This window comes from Podarcis raffonei, chromosome 16 (genome assembly GCF_027172205.1).
Source record: "Podarcis raffonei isolate rPodRaf1 chromosome 16, rPodRaf1.pri, whole genome shotgun sequence".
Taxonomy (NCBI): Eukaryota; Metazoa; Chordata; class Lepidosauria; order Squamata; family Lacertidae; genus Podarcis; species Podarcis raffonei.
The window spans coordinates 40,252,437-40,266,917 of record NC_070617.1 but is presented as its reverse complement, the minus strand read 5'-3'; the positions used below and the strand labels follow the sequence as shown (position 1 = coordinate 40,266,917).

The following is a 14,481-nucleotide window of genomic DNA, read 5'->3' as shown; positions in this document are numbered from 1 at the left end:
TCCTCCTTTCAGTTCCCACCCTAGCGCTGGCTGTGGAGGGGATGTAATCCCTCCCCCAGCACTGGTTCCCTTGAAGCCGAGTTCATAATGTAATTGGGTCCTTGACGGGCCCAGCTGTGGAAGGATGGGGGCACCCTTGGGAGGCCAATCTCGTTTGCGGAACTGATTGAATAAAAGCGACCTCCATTCACGAAGCTGTCAATCCAGGTCTGTTCCCCAGCATTAGCACCCCCCAATGGTGCTGATTAATGGTCTGGCAAATCTCTTTCTCTCCCTCTGCTCCTCCCAGATGGTCACCTGGGAGCTAGCATTCAAAGGGCTGGAGCAAGGAGTTTCAGCTCCCCCCTCCCCCAAAAGCCCCATCTGAAATCTGAGCATTCCCAAAGAGCGACATTTCCATTACAAAAGCTGTTGGCTGAAGTGTGTCTCAAGTGGAAATTCACTTTCCTCCCTTCCCCCTGCCTTCTCTCTAAATGTGAGCTTTAGAAATCTCATTTCCTTTCTCTGATAAGAGTGCTGAAAAGGGCTCTGGGGTGTCCCCCCACCCAATTTCTTCTCATAAATGAGATTAAAGGAAATGCACTGGGCTCAGAATAGCTTTTTCCTTGCTTCCCCCCCCCCCAGCTCTCTAGAACAGCTTTCCCTAACCCGGTGCCCTCTGGGTGTTGTTGAACTGCCACCACCCCTCTCCATTAAACCATGGTGACTGGCGAAGTTGGAGTCTCAAACTTGTCTGCATCCTGGGCTGGGCGACTCAGCTGCCCTCTCTTCCTCCAAGGACACCAGTGGCCTCTGTGGCTTCACAGGTGGAGGCTGAAGAGCAGCATCAGAGGCCCCCCCTCAGGAGGCAAGGGGGGGCGACTGCCCTAGGTGGCAGAATCCACAACAGCAGCAGATCTGGCCTCCAAGGAATGCCTGTCCGCTGCCCCTGGTGCGCCTGCTCCCCCTCTAGCACCCCCCACAATACCACCCCCACGGCTGCCTCCTCCCACCCTCCCAGTGCAAATCTGTATTAGCCCTTCGTCCAGATGTATAGCTCCACTCATCTCTTCTTCCTTGGAAGGAGTGCGCATGTGCCATTTTGTGGTTCGCCTCAGGTGCCAACATGTTTTGGGCTGCCCCTGAACAGGGATGATTAAGGGTGAGGGCAAAAAAATGCCCCATTGCTTCTTTTCCTGATACCAGTTCCAAATACTGGACTTGAATGTGGTTTTTATTATGAGAACCTTTTGCAAGCTGCTTTGAGAACCTCTCAGGATATAAAGTGGGATATATCTGTTTTATTTTTTTTCCTAGAAACTCAGAGCAGCTGTGACCATTTCTGGCTCAGGAAAGCTTGGCTCAGTAATTCATGCCCTGGTTACTTCAGGACTGGATTACTGCAGCGTGGGGCTCCCCTTGCGCTTGATTCAGAAGCTGCAGTGAGTGCAGAAAATGCTGCAGCACAAGTGCTGACAGGAGGGAGACCCTATCAGCATAGAACACCTGTGCTCAGAGACCTGCACTGGTTACTGTTTTGCTCCTGGGCTAAGTTCAAGGTGTTACTGTTACCATATAAAGCCCTCAAGAACTTGGGGTCATATTACCTGTGAGATCGCCTTACCCCATGCCTAGCCTCTCATCTGCTTCAGTCTGCAGAACTGGCACTGCTGCAGGTGCCATACGATACTCGTTGCACATTTGAAAAACTTCAATCTTTTAGTGTGGCAGCACCCACACTTCGGAACTCCCTGCTTATTGACATCAGGCAGGTGCCTTCATTCCTAAAAACATTTTTTGTTTAGACAAACCTACCTAGATATGTATAATGTTGGCATGTGTTTTAATCGGCTTTTTACTTACCCTTGATTTTAATTATTTTGTTAATATATTATATAGCTGTTTTTAAGAGTTTTCACTGGTATTATTGTTCTATTCTTTTTGTAAACTGCTTTGAGTGCTTTTTTTAAACAACCAAGTGATGTATAAATGTTATGAAATAAATAGATTAAAATATCTACCAACCTGAGCCGTGTACAAAAGCCGTGTACAAAAATAGACAGCAGGGTGCCTCTGAGTGCATTCTCAGCCTAGGGATTTGCATTCAGAACTGAGGGTGTTGTATTCCGCTCACTTCTACTCAGAGTAGACTCAATAAAATCAATGGGCATAAGTTTTAGTCACGTTCATTATTTCAATGGCCCTACTTTAAGTAAGCTTAGCATTGGAGACAACCCTGAAGTCACACTTCTTTCACACCAATGTCCACTCCTTGTTATCCCAAGTTTTCTTTATTTCAGCAACCTTATTTAATGAGGAAAATGTGTCTTTTTCTGCGGATTGCCATTTGCTCCAATCCAGTGATGAAATGTGGGTTTTCCTGGGGAAAGCGGTGGGGCAAAACAAAACAAAAAACAAGAAAACCTGCTGAGACACAGAGCTTTAAAACGTGTGCCTGTGCCACAAAAGGAAGTGTGGATGAGCCCCTAGAAAGATTGTGGGTGGCATATCTTCTCTCACCTGTGCACAACTTTGGAAAAATAGAGAGCGTATCATGTTCTGTGTTGAATTATTATTATTAAAGTGTAGGTTTGGTCGGTTAATATATTTCAAACCTGCCTGCCTGACTAATTCTTTAAGGAGACTGCTGCCCTCTTAGTTATACTTATCCAGATTAATTTTGTTTTAAAGCTGGCCATGAGAGCCAATGGAGCCTGTTACTGAACGGATTGCTTCTCAAACAGGCTGTGTCCAGTCTGTCACTATTTTGTGGAAGGATACAAGCACATACAGGAAAAGTAGGCTTGTGCAATTAAAGTGGATTAATTGCTCTGTTGCCGTGGTGAAACCAATCTCATGGTTGCTTTTTTAAAAAGTAAACTTTTGTGGTTAGAAAGGTGTTGGTGAAGTGCACTGTAAAGTGTGGGCTGAATGATTTGTTAGTGGGAAGGCATATAACCACTGTGGAAGCAAATGGAATGAATGTTCATTGCTATATAACCTCCCCACAAACAACTCAGAACAAACACTCAGTAAAGTCAGGACATAGTCTAAACTCTGTGTAAACTTTGTGCATGCAACTCAGGATAAATGCACAATAAATAAGTTGTCTGGGGAAGCCCCCATATGAAGTCAGTTTCCTAAAATTCCTTAACGAATTTCACCTTTCTCTTTTGGGAGGTGGCCTCCCCTGCCTCCCCTTTGGTTGATTTAACACCCTTTGGATGTTGTTGGACTCCGGATTGCAACAACTCCAGCCAGAATGTCTAGCAGTCATGGGTGATGGGTGTTGGAGTCTAGTGACATTAGGCAGTTGGGGAAAGCTGCATTAATGCCAGAGGAGGTTGCACTGAGAGTGCCACAACCGTTTGAGGTGTGACTGGTGCTGACTAGGAGAAGTAGTGCATTTGGAGTGCCATGCACAAGGATTAATGCATGGCCACCTCTATTCTTCCATTTAGGAAACTGGCTGAAATGGAAATTTCACTCCCAGGTGAAGGAGATACTGTTGTGTGTCTTTTGTTTTCAAGTTGCTTTTGCTGTTGTTTTTGAATATTTCTTTTGGGAAAATGGCATACAGTGGTGCCTCGCAAGACGAAATTAATTCGTTCCGCAAGTTTTTTCTTCTTGCGAGTTTTTCGTCTTGCGAAGCACGGTTTCCCATAGGAATGCATTGAAAATCAATCAATGCGTTCCTATGGAGACCGTCCGGGGACAGAGGGGAAGCGCCGCGCGCCTTCCCCTCTGTCCCCGGACCTGTTTTAAAGCAAGGGAAGGGGCAGCGGGGAGAATCGCTTCTCCCCGTTGCTGCCCCTTGGTTCAAAAGAGGTCCGGGGACAGCGGGGAAGACGCGCTGCGCTTCCCCGCTATCCCCGGAGCTTGCGGGGCAAGCTTCATTTTGCGAAGCAAGCCCATAGGGAAATTCGTCTTGCGAAGCGGCTAAGAAAACGAAAAACTCCTTCGCCTAGCGAGTTTTTCGTTTTCCGAGGCGTTCGTCTTGCGGGGTACCACTGTACTCATTTTGTGTGCTGTTTTGAATTTATTGTAAGACACTGGAATAAAAATCTAATGAAGAAAGAAGCATATTACAATGCAAGGGGTTTGAATGAACACAAGAAGCAGCCTCATCCCACATACGACCATTGGCCCATTAGGATCTAGCTCAGCATTATGTACACTAGCTGTCTCTGACTTGGTGCGCTCCAGATGTTTTTAATTCCAGCTCCTATGATCCCTGACCATTGCACCTGCTGGCTGTGGTTGATGGATGTTGGAATCCAACAACATATGGAGAGTGGCAGTTTGGGATAGGGTTCCAGCCCTACCTGGAGATGCTGAGGATTGAACCTGGGACCTTCTGCAAAAGGCCTTCTGGACGGGCTGCTAAGCCTGATGGATGATGCTCCTGCTCCTGCTTTGATTTGGGGTGTGTGTGTTAATGGCAGTTGTTTCTTCCTTGGATCACCCAGTCTCATCTTTTGTATCCAGTTTCATCTTCCTCTCTGCTCCCCTCTTCTTCTCTTGCCTCCTGTTATGCAGTCGTGTTTTGCAGCAGCAGCATTATCTCTCCCCCATACACTGTGTAAAGCTCAGACATCAACTGTGGTTTGGCACTAGCGACTTGTGTGCCATCTCCACATGAGAGTATGTGAGACTTGGCATCCCCTTCCTCTAGTTTCAGAGAAAGATGCCAACTGCAGAGATTCAAGGAGAGGATGCAGAACCTGAAGCGTGTGAATCCCTCCAGCTCTGCATGGATGCTAAAAATAATTGGCCTGATCTTGTCCTTGGGCTGTCCCTGCGGCACATACTTGCGGAGGCGGGTTGGGGGGGGGCAGTTAAAAGCCTTATTCTGGGACTCAATGATCTTTTGTGTAGGACAGGAAGCGCTTGCTGGTGGTAAGAGCCAACAGTGGAATGGACACACTCGGAAGGTGGTGGACTCTCCTTTCTGGGAGGGTTTTAAGCAGAGGCTGGCTGGCCATCTGTCCTGGGTGCTTCAGCTGAGATTCCTTCATTGCAGGGGGTTGGACTAGATGACCCTCTAGTCCCTTCCAACTTTCAGATTCTGTGTTTCTATGATTCTACCTTCCAACTCCAATTCTATTATTCTGTGAAACACAAGCTTAGGAAACTCCCAGTGTAGCATTTGCAAAATGGGACAAAAGATCCTGGGAAAGCAGGAATGGCACAGGAGCTCCCCACTGGTGTGAGTGAGGCCATTTTTTAAAGGCTGAGGCTAATGGGAACTTTATTCTTAATGCAAATACCAGCTGCAGGGGGGCAGTTTTAATCAGGGCCGCAACAGGGGAGGAAAGAGTTAAGTCCAAAGCTTTATTTAGCATTACAACTGGTTTGGCCCTAACCTGTGAACACAGCTCTTGTGGAACTCTACCATTTCATTCTGCTTTAATGTCGCCCACCCCTGCTCTAGCTGGTCACAATTTGATTAGATGCCACTTGGGTCAGATGCAGTACAGCTGTTCTTACATTATTATGACTTGACCACAAGGCCAACCATCAGCAGTTGGCATTCTGGCTGGCAGTGGTTTAACTTCTGCCCTTCCCGGTGCTTTGTTTTGACAATTTATATGCTGCTTAATGACAATTGCCTTTAAGCGGTGTAGAGAAACTCAGTACAATGAAACTAAAAATGAGTTAAAACTATAAAATCAGAATTCATTTAAGATGCCTGATAGAACTATAATAGTAAAAAAGATTCAGTGAGTCCTGGAAGTTCAGCAAGTAGGGTGCCTGCCTGACCTCAAGTTCCACAAAATTGGGCCCACAATAGTCAACACACAGCTCCTGGTGGATCTGTTCTGTGCATCCAAGCCATGGGGACCACTAACAGTGGCTGCCCCAAAGATCTCAGTCGTCAGGCAGCCCTAAAGGTATCCTGGACCCAAGCTGTTACGGGCATTGTCAATTAACAGAAGAACCTGGCCTGGTAGTGTCTGAGCAACCAATGTAAGCTTTAGAGCACCAGAGTTATGTAATAGCAGTAGATGTTGTTGGACCACAACTCGCATCACTCTTGTTGTTTGGCTGTGCTAACTGACAGGTGGCTGTCCTCTGAGACTGATGAGAGACGGAGCCTGGCAGCAAACTGAGAGCCACAGCTTAGCCACCCAGCTCTTCATACTCTCGGGCAGAAGCCTCCTCTTTCCTTGCTGCCCAAAAGTCTCGCAGCTGGAAATGCCAAGGATTGCATTTTCCTGGGGGTGGGGGTGGGGTGGGAAAGCAGTGGCTTCGTTCCTCACAACGATGTTTTGGCAGAAATTATTCCCTTTCCCCGCAATTTGATGTTTATTCCTGGTTAACAGTAAGTGTACCTTGGAGTTTTAGGATTACTGGTATAATTACACAATGTGTGCAGAGATGGGGAGGGGGTGGAGGGGAGACAGATTTTCATAAAACTGCCCTGAGCTGCGAGCAGCTGTTGCGGAGAACAATTAATGGGAAAGAGTGAAAAGGGAGACGCTGTCAGGAGAGTGAGCTAGGTTTTTTGCAGCTTTTTTCTGAAATGACCGATTCTTCCAAGAGGGGGAAGAGCCACAGTTCAGTGCTGGAGCAGCCCCTGTGCATGCAGAAGGTCAGTGGTAGGTAGGGCTGGGAGAGAGCCCCCTCACTGTAACCCTGGAGAGCTGCTGCCAGTCAGGGTAGACAATGCTGAGCGAGATGGACCAAAGGTCTTATGCAATACAAGGCAGCTTCCAACTCACAATGCTTTGTCAGGATGTTGGGGAGGGAAGGGGCACCTATCGATGGTGGGCAGGATCAGAAGCAAAAACGTGAGATCATAGAAACATAGAAGAGCTGAAATGGTCCACGATCATCTAGTGCAACCCCCTGCAATTCAGGAATCATTCACTCAAGCCGGGGCTTGAACCCACAACCCTGGGATTAAGAGTCCTGTGCTCTACTGGCTGAGCTCTTGGTATCCTCCAAATGTTTTGGACCCAACCAGCATGGCCAGGGAATTCTACTCTAAAATAATAGTCTTCAGCTTTTTTCAGACCTGGGGCCCATGTATAACCCAGACATGTATTTGGGGAACAGTTTCTTCTTCATATTTTTAGCCATATATTTGTATGGTGGTAGTGCTGCAGTTGTGACCCTCTTTAGACCAGGCTGTGACCTGGTAGGTGGGTTCCAACCTACTGGTTGAAGACCAGTGGTCTAAATCAGATGTGGGGAACCTTTGTATTACCAGATGATGTTGAAATACAACTTCCATCAGCCCCAGTATGCGTGGATAATAATAATAATAATAATAATAATAATAATAATAATAATAATAATTTATTATTTGTACCCCGCTCATCTGGCTGGGTTTCCCCAGCCACTCTGGGCGGCTTCCATAGAAACCAAAAATACACTAAAATATCACACATTAAAAACTTCCCTGAACAGGGCTGCCTTAAGATGTCTTCTGAATGTCAGGTAGTTGTTTATTGCTTTGACATCTGATGGAAGTGTGTTCCACAGGGCGGGCGCCACTACCGAGAAGGCCCTCTGCCTGGTTCCCTGTAGCTTTGCTTCTCGCAATGAGGGAACCACCAGAAGGCCCTCGGCGCTGGACCTCAGCGTCCGGGCAGAACGATGGGAGTGGAGACGCTCCTTCAGGTAGGGATGATAGTTCAGCAACAGCTGGAAGGCTAAAGGCTCCCCACATCTGGTCTGAAACGTGGAGGGCCCTAGGTTGGTGAAGGTTGGCTTAGGAAGTGAAAAGAAGGAAGCCTTGGTGCAGGTGAGCGAACTAGCATGCATCTCTGTGGTCTTGCATCTTCTGGAGACTTAATATTTTGCGTGGCTCCAATGCTTGTCACCATCAACACAATCTGCTTTGAGTGGAGAGTTGTCATCAGTGGTTTTGGGCAGTTTTGGTTGTTGGGCAGTAAATCTGTTCATACTTAAGGGAGTTGTCCTTTTGTTTTCAATCTTATCAGCTCTTCTCATGCTTCTAAACTGAGTATAAAATGAAGGTCTTGCCCACTGAAAGAGCTAAATAACAAGTTGACGAGGCTGAATGCAGGAGACGGTGTTTGTGGATGGTTGCAGGCCTGTAGAGGTGATGGAGTAACTCATCTGCCATAGTTCAGTGGTAGAGCACCTGTGGTGCGTACTGAGGATCCCCGGTTCAACCCCAGGTATCCGGGTAAGACTGGAAAAAACTCTAGAGTTGCTGCCAGGCAGTGTAGATAGTGTGGAGCCAGATGGTCTGACTCTGTATAAGGCAGATTCCTATGTTCCTCTGCTGGTCATCTCAAGACAAGGAAAAGAGTCTGGCATCTGCCCAAATAGAGTGAATCACCAGTAAAAAAAGGGGAGGGAACTGGTGAGTTTTATTGGGTAGGTGAAGGTATATAGTTAACTATATTTTCTCTCATTACAGACCCACATATGTAGGTTAGCAGGGAAAAGGATCAGCTTACCACTTGCATTTGAAAAGCACAGGGCTGAGCAAAGTTTAAATCTCATACATTTTAATCGAATGCATAGGAATTAGCCATTAGACTGGACTCCCCCTTTATGACCCCGTTTTTCAGGGAAACAGGTTACAGACTGAAAAGGCCTGTGCCTGATGCTGGAACAAGTGGACAGATGTCTGTTTCCATGGTTGGTTGAAGAGAGAGAAGGTGGAAGGAACAAGAAATACTTCTTTGCTTCTTCCTCCCAGGAGAGGAGGGGAAATGACATCACACAGAACCTTCTCTACCAATTACATTTCTATGGTCTGAATCTCCTTATCAGCAATTCAGCTCTGTGGTCTTAACCCCTTCACATGCTAACTGGCAAGAATATGCATTGTTAGATTTGACTGAACGTCTCCCAAAGGGGCCTCCCAGTTGCCAGGAGTGTAGGGAACACCAGTTGGTACTACCAAACAATGGTCGCTTTGTCGTCCCCGCTCCCCTGGTTGGGGAGGCTGCCTGTGATTAAGGTAGCAAACTTGGATGTGGGCCTCTTTGTGAGGGGCAGCTGCTAAAGTGACAGCCATGCGCCTCCTAAGTGGTTTAAGGTTACACACCCAGCCATCTGTCCTCTGTGAGGAAAGGAAGAGAAGGGGGAAGGACTTATGAAAGCAGTTAGTGCCTACTTTGAAACAAACACACGTGAAATGTTGAATGTCTGGGAGGGGTACACTACACCTGCATTCATACAACCAAAGCACATGCTTGGTGTGTTCAGACATCCAAACCTGGAATTCCTGAGAACTTTCTTTGAGGATTCCTCAGCAAGATCTTTAATGGCAGTACAAGAATGTTTTTTAATCTGCCTTTTCCCCCCTTTCAACGTTGCAGGATCGGGGCCTAACGGGAAAACTGGAGCCGGTTTCACCAGCCAGCCCTGTCCATCCTGACTCTGAACTGGATCTGTTGCCATCCAGGCTGTCTAAGGAGGAGCTGATCCAGAACATGGACCGTGTTGACCGTGAAATCACCATGGTTGAGCAGCAGATTTCCAAGTTGAAGAAAAAACAGGTAATTCCTCCCCCAAACAATTGCTGTCACTGAAATAGCTTCCCTGAACCTCATCTTTGCTAATCAAGGTTACAGCTGGCATTTCAGCATGTTTCAGAGTGTAACCAACCACAGAAATGAGCTGGTTTTAAGACATTTGAGCCAAAGTCGGCCACGTGAGTTCACAGCTCTGCCCTGCAAAGGCATGCTACTAGTATAGTACAGTGGGTGGTGTGTAATGATTTAGGCAGCAGCAACCACAATACCAGCTGCATTTCCCTTCCTAAACTCCATTGCATGTGTCATATTCAGGGCAAACATTTCCCCATTCCCTCCCCAACTGTCATGGGTCCCTTGGCTCTGTCAGGATCTGGCATGGTTTGGCAGCCCCAAACACAGGAGGAGGGAGGAGGAGCTGATGGGGGGCTCAGTGAGGGCCTCTCCTTGTGAGGAAGCAGATCTGCTGGCTCTGTCCCTCCTGTGGAGCTCACAGCCTCATTGTGGAAGGGTAGGACTGGAAGGAGCCTCTGACAGGAAGCGTCACAGCTGGAGGCATAAGGGACAGTCTTGTCACCAAGAACCCAGTGCCACCTTCTTAGGTGGGATTGTATGTGTGAGAATTCTGTGAGTGAGCCTGCCCTGCTGGGATGTCATCGTAGCTACTGTTCAGTTGTGAACCTCTTGCCTTGCTCAGGCACCTTGGGATCATGACTTTGGCCCTTGTGCTTGCTGCTGAGCCTGTGCCACCAGTGGCCTGAATCAAGATCTCCACCTTCTTTGCAAGTAAGAGTCACTGTTGCAGTGTTTCGGGGCGGGAGCCTGACACTGCACCTTCCGAGGAAGGTTAATTTGATATGGAGATCATTGCCCTCACTCTGAATTAGCCTCCTTTGTCACCAGTGATTTTGACACAACGCCAGTTCTACCTGGGTGGTTTGACAGCGAGGCATCACTTTTGCAATATGTTCCCTTATTGACTGGAATTGCACTGTGAGGAACAACAAAAGTTGCCTAGAGGGGTAAACAGCTGTGGGCAAGCAGATGCAAATAGAGGGAGGGAGCTTTGGAGATGGGCGTTCTTGCCCCCCAAGTGCTTAGCTGAGAACTTTGATTAGACATGGCCCTAATTTTCAGGAGATTGATTCTCCATATGTGTATGCTGAGAGGGTTAGTTTTTAGATAGCAAAGAACTTGTCATAAGCATAAAGGCAGGCTGTCTTCTCTGTGCATGTGGAAGAATCCTCCCCACTCCCAAGCAAAACAAGTTTAATTAATCCCAGACACCTGCTTTCTGTTGCTGTCTGTCACAGCGCTATTGAAAGGGCTTAGGGGCTGAAGAGAGGAAAAGATTTCAGAAGCAGCTGCACAACCAGGCCCTATAGAGTGACTGCAACATCTGGAACTACCATCTTGGGAGGGTGGGTGGAGGGAAGACAGCAGTGGGAAGGCAAAGAGAGGTATGGCGTTTCCCTTGTTTTGTTCTGTTGCTAAGTTTAAAGATCCAAGTAGATAAAACATTTGGATTTGCAAACATTTGGAGGCATTTTCCTCCATTTTCATTGAAAGGAGTCTTTGGGGGGGGGAGTGCTTCAGTATTAATAGTGACCTGTGCAAATGTGTCTGATGGATGCATTTGTATAAGTTCCAGGAGACCCACCCACCCCATGTCACAACCATACTGCTCTTTACAACACCCCACAAACATACTGCATAAGGACGGCACAGTCAAATGCAGTGGGCTGTTTCTGATTAGTCACAACACCAACAGATGCTTCCTGCACGGGGGGGGGGGGGGTGTTTCCAGGAACATTTTGATTATTGCTGGTTCTTGAGATGCTAAATGGAGGGAGAAAGGCAGGGAGCAAACCATGCATGTGAGGTGGAGCTCCTTCTGTAGCAGCATCAGGAACATGTTGTATACGTGGGCCTTGCATTTCAGTGCATTTTCTCCCTCCCTCTCATTGGGAGGCCTCCAGGAAATAATGAGTCACATTTTTAGGCCATGCAAGCAAAGCCAACATCCTTGAGACTTCCAAAAATGGAAACAAAAAGTGGAAAATGGAAGACGAAACAAAACTGCCACAGCTTGCAATGTGGAGAGTCTGTCTGCAGCCCAGACATTTTCAACTTGAATGTTGCAGAAGGTCTTGTCTGTTGACCATTGTCTCCCCACCCCCTGGTGTTAATGGAAAGCCACGTCTTAATTAGTTGGTTAGCCCATATCCTACAGCAGCTGTCCTCAGCCTGGCGCCCTTCAGGTGTGACTGGACTACAATCATAGAATCATAGAATCATAGAGTTGGAAGAGACCACAAGGGCCATCAAGTCCAACCCCCTGCCAAGCAGGAAACACCATCAGAGCACTCCTGACACATGGTTGTCAAGCCTCTGCTTAAAGACCTCCAAAGAAGGAGACTCCACCACACTCCTTGGCAGCAAATTCCACTGTCCAACAGCTCTTACTGTCAGGAAGTTCTTCCTAATGTTTAGGTGGAATCTTCTTTCTTGTAGTTTGGATCCATTGCTCCGTGTCCGCTTCTCTGGAGCAGCAGAAAACAACCTTTCTCCCTCCTCTATGTGACATCCTTTTATATATTTGAACATGGCTATCATATCACCCCTTAACCTCCTCTTCTCCAGGCTAAACATGCCCAGCTCCCTTAGCCGTTCCTCATAAGGCATCGTTTCCAGGCCTTTGACCATTTTGGTTGCCCTCCTCTGGACACGTTCCAGTTTGTCAGTGTCCTTCTTGAACTGTGGGGCCCAGAACTGGACACAGTACTCCAGGTGAGGTCTGACCAGAGCAGAATACAGTGGCACTATTACTTCCCTTGATCTAGATGCTATACTCCTATTGATGCAGCCCAGAATTGCATTGGCTTTTTTAGCTGCCGCGTCACACTGTTGGCTCATGTCAAGTTTGTGGTCAACCAAGACTCCTAGATCCTTTTCACATGTAGTGCTCTCAAGCCAGGTGTCACCCATCTTGTATTTGTGCCTCTCATTTTTTTTGCCCAAGTGCAATACTTTACATTTCTCCCTGTTAAAATTCATCTTGTTTGTTTTGGCCCAGTTCTCCAATCTGTCAAGGTCGTTTTGAAGTGTGATCCTGTCCTCTGGGACTACAAATCCCATCATCACTGACCATTGGGCTGATGGGCATAGTAGTTCAACAAACATCTGGAAGGCACAGATTGGAGAAGGTGGCTTCTTCTATGACAGATCTTTCCCTAACATTGCCCACACTAGAGCTGCATTCCATAAAGCTGTGTCAGGAGTTTGGCTGAAGCCATGTTTTTAATTTGGAAGCTGTTCAAAGTGGTCTTCCAAGTGAGGGCTGCCATGTACTGTATGATAAAGTGGTGATCCATGTGGGTGAGTGAAATAGCAGAGCTTGCAGAACAAACTGTACCACAGTGTAACCTGCTTTATTAAGAATCTAAGAACATAAGAAGAACCTGCTGAATCAGGCCAGTGGCCTGTCTAGTCCAGCTTCCTGTCCTCACAGTGGACACCCAGATGACTGTGGGAAACCCTTAGGCAGGAGCTGAGCACAATCCCATCTTGAGGTTTCCAGAAGTGCTGCTGCCTCTGACCACAGAGGCAGAGCATAGCCATTGTGGCTAGTAGCCACCGATAAACTTGCCTTCCATGAATTTGACCAGTCCTTTTAAATTAAGCCATTCAAGTTGGTGGCAGTCACTGCCTCCTGTAGGATCAAGTTCCACAGTTTAAAATGTGTGCTGGTTCCTTAAATATTTGGGAACTTAACAGGTGTTATCCTTTAATATAGTGTCTTCAGCAAGTCGCCCGGTTCTTTTAGCCTCCCTCCCCACATGGGCTTTCCCTCTGCACCTTTTACCATATTTATAAGCTCCCATTGGTTCTTCTTGAGTTCTAACCACTCATCTTGAATGTTGGTACCTAAAACCAAATTTGTGAAGGAATTCACAAGACTTGAAATGGAAGCCTGTTGGCCAAAGGCTGGGGACTAGTCTAAGGGATTGTCTGGTTTCAGACCTTGCAGCCCTTTTCAGATGCAGAAGGCATTAGTGGTTTGCAGCACCTACCCTTCTGATTAGCGAGCAGAATGAAGTCTCTTGATTGGCCTGGTCTAGTGAAAAATAAATAAATACAGGGAGCAGGGTCTATCGGCTCTTGCACTACTTTCTGACATCTGTCCAATCTAGCACCTCAAGATGCTATCTTCTGGGACATACAGGATTTTATCCAACAAAGTCATCCCATCCATGCAAGAATTTCTGCTTGTGCAACAGAACTCCCCCCACTCTCTCCGCCCCACCTGCGGGTGCCCCCTCCAATCTGTACTGGGCATTCTGTTGCACACGCAGAAGTCCTTGTGTGAATGGAATGACCTCATTGCCCCAAACCCTCAAGGTCCCAGGTTGGTGGGAACAACACGGTACTTCAGTGGTGGGGAACCCTGTGCACCTCCAGATGTGCCTGGTGATTGGCCATGTTGGCTGGGCTGATGCGGATTTGCCCAAAGGCTCTCCAACACAGCCATGCTCCGAGCGGCCTTTTTTGAGTGTTGAGTGGAGAAGAGCTATAACTTCCCAAGTGCGTGACCAACATCTGTGATATTTTTGTCTGCGACTAAAATGAGAAATTGGTTCAAAGTTCCTCTTAGAAACTGACTGGCTGGACATTTGCAGCATTGATGGAGAGTCAGGGTCATGCTGTCACCCCCTCCTGAGTAGCCGCAGCAGGGGGTTTCTCTCTTGCAGGGAAGGAGAGATGGCACGCAATTGTTGGCTGGGGAGTGGGAAGAGCAACTGGGAAACTGCCAAGACTCATTCTGATTATAAAGGTCACAAGCTTGGCTTCTCTCTCCCACCCCCAAACATTTTAGACCTTTATAATAAAATATATTGTATGTCCACATTGACCTGCATTATTTTTATTTTCTGTTGTCTTTTACATTATCTGCAAATCCCAATAGAGGCTGCTCGCTTGGCCAGGCTTTATTGTTTTTAGAGGGTGCTGAGGAGACATTTCTCTTGCTGGCTGCCTG

The 14,481-nt window shown here is 47.2% G+C and overlaps 1 protein-coding gene across 13 annotated transcripts in view; it reads left to right on the top strand.

Moving 5' to 3' along the window:
* Positions 1-14,481, top strand: part of NCOR2 (nuclear receptor corepressor 2) — a 359,439-nt gene that overhangs the window by 126,873 nt on the left and 218,085 nt on the right. For all 13 annotated transcript variants that reach the window (XM_053369224.1, XM_053369223.1, XM_053369214.1 and 10 more), the window contains exon 5: positions 9,288-9,467. In XM_053369224.1, coding sequence (XP_053225199.1) covers positions 9,288-9,467 — 180 coding nt within the window. The remainder of the gene's footprint in view (positions 1-9,287; positions 9,468-14,481) is intronic.